Genomic DNA, 5733 nt, shown 5'->3' on the forward strand with positions numbered 1-5733 from the left:
ACCGTTTATCCTCCTTTTTACCTGAAATATCCTTGTGTACATATTGATTAGGTCACAACCTCATCAAATCTGTTTTTTTTTTTAATTCTTGGAAACTTTATAGTAGCTCCCCCTGATCAATATTTCTGCTGAAACTAAGTATGCCAGGTCTTTGTGTAATCAAGCCTGCTCAGACTTTGACTATCCCCAGGTCAATACCCTTGGCTGCTGCAAGCACAGCTCACCAATCAACTTGCACCACACCGAAACTCCCTTTAGTTCTGTATTATGCATCGAAAAAGCACTCGCCTGATTACAGCCTCAAATATAATACTGTGTGCCTCTTTTGTTAAAACCCAAGTTTCCTTGGGTATGATGTTACAAAATGTAACTAGTTTCTTTTTTCTTCACATTTTGGACAAATTGCAACATTTAAAGTATGCAGTATCAGTCATTAGAGCTTCCTCATAGCCATTATTGGACTTTTTGATACTGAAGAAACTTGAATACTGATTAAGCTCTGGAATTGTAAGGTTTTAGAATAAGACTGATTTTATTTTTTTTTTTAACTCACATTCCTGGGAAGCCCTCTAGAGTTTGAATGGGTACCCAAAACTGAGCATAAAACGTGCCCCATATTTGCTCAATTTCCCAGAACTTTTTACACACCACTCATCACAAAGTTGAACTTTTCAAAAAAATACAGGTTTATTGACTTAACTGCAATCAATACTTACAAAAAGAGAGAGAGAGAGAGCGAGAGAACGAGAGAGAGAGAAAGAGAGAGAGAGAGAAAGAGAGAACAGGTTTTCATATAAACTCACAGAAATTACTGTAGTGAAAAAACATGGCTGGGAAAAAAAAATAAAATACATTCAACAGTTTTACTTTCTTTGTGTCAGAATTTGTTCACCTCTTCCGAACACACAAAGGCAACACAGAACAAGTGACTTAAGGAGAGAGAAGAGAAAAAAAAAAAAAAAAAAATTGTCCTCCATTATCAAATATAAAAAGGCGGAGAGCCCTTAGCTACCTGGAATGTATTAAACGAGGCACTTCCACTGATCAAGCATCCAATTGAATTAAAAGAAGATATACTTTCAACTCATTTGGTCACAACTATTGCTTGTAATAACAGACTGGGTGACAGAACACATTTCAACACAGCCAGCCTCTGAACTGCTAGACTCTGCTAAACGAGTCATGTTACTAATTTTCTTTTTAGCACCCCTTTAAGTCTACCATCAACCCGAGTAGGAATAATCCTCTTCAAAGTGGGGACAAGAGATCAGGGAGAGAAAAATAAAAAATAAAAAATCGAATTAATGTCATAACAGTTAGCTACTGTTACTGTCAGATTACTGTAACATGTGCAAGGGGAGGAATGGATACAAGCAAATCTAGTTTAGATGGAAATGCAGTCCAATAAGAGGGAGTAAGAAAAACAAAGTACAATAAATAATCAAAACGCAAAACAGCTTTTTTTGCATTTTTTTTTTCTTGCTTTAAATTAAGTTTCATTTTGACAAAGTGTAGTTGCAGAACAAAAGTCATTGAAGTACAATATATTAAACTGTGAAAAAAAGGAAAACTGACAAAAACGTCTTCACAATCTTTAGATTAATATGGAAGATCATAATTTAACATAAAAGAAAATATATTCTATTGTTCATTATCCAGATAAATACAAAAAACAAAATTAACAAAAAATGCATATGATCACCAATAAATATGTTCTGATAAGTTAAATAAGCAGTGACACGCAAACCTTCTGTCTGGAAAGTTTCTCAAATAATAATAACCGTAATAATAACATTAATAAAAAATAATTATCAAATAAAGAAAGCAAAAAGGGATGTAATGAGAGTAGAGAGCTCCATGGAGCAGGTTCTAAAGTGAAGGAGATGGGAGGGGGACAAGTAAAGTAAAATAGCTTGGAGATCCGATCTTGTCAAGTCATGCGACGTATAACTATATTATGGGAATGCTGGAATTCCCCGGATCGGTGAAGATGAAGGTGTAGGTGCTGGGGGCAGGACAAAGTCTTGCAGGTTTAATGATCAGTTTGATATCAACTTCCTTCCCAAAGAAAAAAAAAAAAAGGAAACAGCCAGTGACCAGCAACAGGAGGAGAGGGGGGGCCATAACCAACTTCCAGTTCAAAGTCCTTCCTGCAGACTCACCCGGTTCAAAATTACATAAGACGGGGCTTGACTGAGGGGTAGAAGGAGGTGGGTGGGGGCAAATGAGAAAGAACCAAAACAAACAGTAGTCCATTCACCCTAAACACATGCAGAAACTGCCCAGGCACTTTTTTTCTCCATTTCTTTTTAAAAAACAAAAAAACAAAACAAAACTATTCATATATTTTCAGGGTCTGTCATTTCTCTCCGTTTGTCTTAACTCAGTCTGTAAAAACGTCTGCGGTGTAGAGCTACAGTTACATTACTGAGCACCCTCTAGCAAGCTCAGGGGAAGTGGTATCATCAGGGAGGATGGCAGGGGAGAGAGGGGAGGGGGATGAGGGCTAGTGCAAAGCACACCCCTTTCCAAGGCCACTTGTGCTGCAACACATTCAATAATACATGAAGAAGAAGAAAAACAAAAAGAAAAACAAGTGGCACCTGGCATAAACAGTCAATTGTTGTTCTCATCATTTCATTGTTCAGTTTCCTCTCCTTTTTTGGCACTATGACACATGGCGGGGTACTTTCTTTTAAAACTTGCTGTGCAGATTAAGTGGGAAGAAATGATAGATTTAGCTGAGGGTTCCCTTAGTTGATTATATCCTCATAATGCTAACAAGGAACTAACGTGATGTGTAAGGGAGCTTTGAGGGCAGAGGGGAGTCTGAAGGGCAGAGGTAGAGGGGAGTGCCATGTTCTTTGTGTCGTCAAATTTAAAAGTCACTAGTGGATGCGTGCAGTCTAGTCATCAGTGATGGAGAGGCGGCTGAAGATGGGAAGGCGGCGGGTGTTATCCAGCGTGGGGGACTCTGAGCCACACAGGCTGCCACCAGAGCTGCTCTGGTAGCCCTCTTGATCCGACATAGAGTCTGGGGGGCTGGATGAAGACTCCAACATCTGAGGGGACTCCAACATGGGTCTGAAATAGTAAGATGTGCTTGTTGGAGAGGGAGGTGCAGGGGTGTTGGGCTCTGTGCCTACAGGACCGGCATTGAGACTGGGCCCGAACAGGCTGGCCAGCTCCTGGCTGGAGTAGGTGAAGGGATTTCTGCTGGGCCAGTCTGGGATCTCATCAGGGAAGAACATGGGTGGAGGGGTGACTGAGGTGGGGCTGTCTCTCAGCCCAACTGAGTTGGAGAAACCAGCAAAGCTGTAGCTGTGCTGCAGCCGAGGTCGCTCCATCTTGTTCATAGAGTTAAGAGGAGAGGACTGCTGGGGAGGTCCACGACGCTCCTCGGCATTGTGGATGAAATGGCAGCGAGGCCCGTATGGGCAGAAACCGATGGTGTGGAAGGTGCGGCACAGCTCAGTTTTGTACTTAGGATGGCGGCTCAGGCTGCGCAGTTCATGGATTCCGTGAGCAAACTGGCATTTGTCGCCATATTTGCAGGAACCGTTCTCCTCAAAGGGCCTGCAGAGCTCTGTCTTGTAACGGCTGGAGTTCACTTGGCTGCTGCTGCCAGTGGGACTGGCAGGGCCTAGGCACTTGTTGATGAGCCTCTCGCCCGTCTCGGAGTAGGAGCGGTCTCGCAGGCGGTTCTCCTTGTTGTTGCTGGCATTGCCAACCCCTGAGATGAGTGAGGAGGACTGGTCCGCTGCCTTCAGGCTATTCAGAAATTGGTTCTGGTTGAACTTTGTGCTGCTGACAGAGTGCCGCCGCTGGTACACGCCTCCCACTGAGGGAGATCCCACCGCCTTCCTGTCCAGCAGGGGTCCGGCGGAGCTGGAGATGGGCACGTTGGTGCTAGTGCAAGGAACAGACATTGGATGGGAGACACCCAGGTTGTTGTTGTAGCTGAGAAGTTTGTTCTGCAAGAAAAATAAAGGACAGAAAATGCAAGCATTAGAAAAAGTAGAGCACAAATAAAAAGCTACTTTCAGCAGCTCCCTGATTTTTAAGTCCGATTGCCATCCTGATGCAACTCCTGAAAGTGACTGAACACTTGTTAGGCGAGCCTATAAACCATTTGTACAGATACTCTCCCTGAATAAATAAATAAAAATGACGGGCACTGTGGGACTGGTGGGGCTACACCTCCGCCTGCATGACTGTTGTTTTTTGGCTCAGACCACATTAGCGGATACAGGCCTATAGAACAGCAGCTGGTTTGGCAAGTTGCCCAGGTTAGGAATGTGTGCGCCTGTGTAGTCAATAGGACAGCAGCACATGAGAGGCCTGTGGACGACCAGTGTGGGCTACAAAGAGCCTGCATCATTTGAAAGAGAAAGAAAGTGGCCAAACATTCTGTGGATTACAAGGGAAACCTGATCTGCTTTCACACATTTCCATACTAGTGGAAATGAACAGTTAGTCATGATTTACATAAACATGACAGTGTAAATAAAATCCAACAAACTCCAGAGGGAGGCTAAAAGAAAAACAAAAACGCTTTGAGAGGCAATCTGACACTCAAAACGGGGTATGAAAACGAATTACGCATCAAGTGTTAAGGTGAGACGATGCCGGTAGTTTAAGTAGTTTTATAGGGGCAGAAAGTGGGCTAAAGCCAGCCAAATCTGGTCAATGATTAGCGAGCATGTGGCTGCTCTGAAAGCGGCATTAAAAGTGGCGCAAAAGTGATCTCATTAAAATAAAGAGGACATAAAGCTTTCACTTTAACAGCCGCTGGCTGCCTAAACTGCACACCGACCTCAAAGCATAAACCATAGATAACATTAAAGTTAGCGGATGTGGCTTATGTTGAACATTAAATAAATACACAAGTAAATAAAAACACCATGTTTTTAAATAATTTTTAAATTAACGCTCCCGCAGCGCTTCGGTCCACTTTGAAGGCGCTTATAGCGTAAACCCTCAAGAGACGAGGCCGAAGAGAGGAAATAACAGACGAAGCAAACAAATAAACACGCAGCTGACTCAAAGCGGAATACAAAGCAATAAACAGCAAAACAAAAACAGCCTCCGCGCAGAGGGCCGCGGGCACGGAGCTCGTCATTCCTCCACAGCGGCTAACTCCCCGCTGCTAACAGGCTAACGTCAGCCCACAAGACACACACAGAGAGAAGGGGGTGGAAAAGTTAGGAAGCTACCTTGTTCATTACTTCGAAGTCGAAGAAAGGCGATACCACGGCTGTGGTCATCTTTGCAGCGACCGGAATCAAATCACAAAAGTAGTTTAAAAAAAAAAAAGAAAGCCAGTCTACTTGTTAGAAAGTTGCTCAGAGCTACTGAACTCTCCCCCTCTGCCCTGCACCAACCCCGACATTTGCTTTTTAATCAATCGACTGCAGGGAGGAGCTTAAAAAAACGGGCGTGAACTTTCAGTAACTTTAGTAACTGTAGAGAAAAAAACTTGCATTGGTTTGTCAGTTTATGTGAGATTACTCCAGTGCTGGGTGAGCTTTGAATGCCAAACCGTCTTAGGCTACCAGTTAGGAGGGATAAAGCACTAAAAACAAGTTTCTTTTTCTCTTGATCGGAGAATCTGAACTTTGGGTTAGATTTGTTAAAAGTTAATTTTGTTGGAGGGAAAAGTGTCTTCAGTTCATAATTAAGCAGCTTAAATATATTTATATAAAACTAAAGTCCGATCAGAAGCCTTCAAAG

At 42.8% G+C, this 5733-nt stretch overlaps 1 protein-coding gene across 1 annotated transcript; it reads right to left on the reverse strand.

Moving 5' to 3' along the window:
* Positions 1-668: 668 nt before the first annotated feature.
* Positions 669-5393, reverse strand: zfp36l1a (ZFP36 like 1 zinc finger CCCH-type a). The gene is made up of 2 exons (XM_085441841.1): positions 5217-5393; positions 669-3974 (listed from the first exon to the last, which is right to left on the reverse strand). The coding sequence occupies exons 1-2, from the start codon at positions 5265-5267 to the stop codon at positions 2907-2909; spliced, it is 1119 nt and encodes a 372-aa protein (XP_085297967.1). The 5' UTR covers positions 5268-5393; the 3' UTR covers positions 669-2906.
* Positions 5394-5733: the final 340 nt, after the last annotated feature.

Source organism: Copadichromis virginalis, linkage group LG19 (assembly GCF_057382275.1).
Source record: "Copadichromis virginalis isolate Kocher_CV1m ecotype Utaka linkage group LG19, C_Virginalis_male_GT1.1, whole genome shotgun sequence".
Classification (NCBI taxonomy): Eukaryota; Metazoa; Chordata; class Actinopteri; order Cichliformes; family Cichlidae; genus Copadichromis; species Copadichromis virginalis.

What these genes read in the sequence shown, in the direction of transcription:
- zfp36l1a (XM_085441841.1), bottom strand. Translation starts at nt 5,267, where the DNA reads ATGACCACAGCCGTGGTATCGCCTTTCTTCGACTTCGAAGTAATGAAC. An exon ending in ACTTCGAAGTAATGAACAAG is followed by an intron (nt 3,975 to 5,216) that starts GTAGCTTCCTAA and finishes TTTTTCTTGCAG; the next exon opens with AACAAACTTCTCAGCTACAA.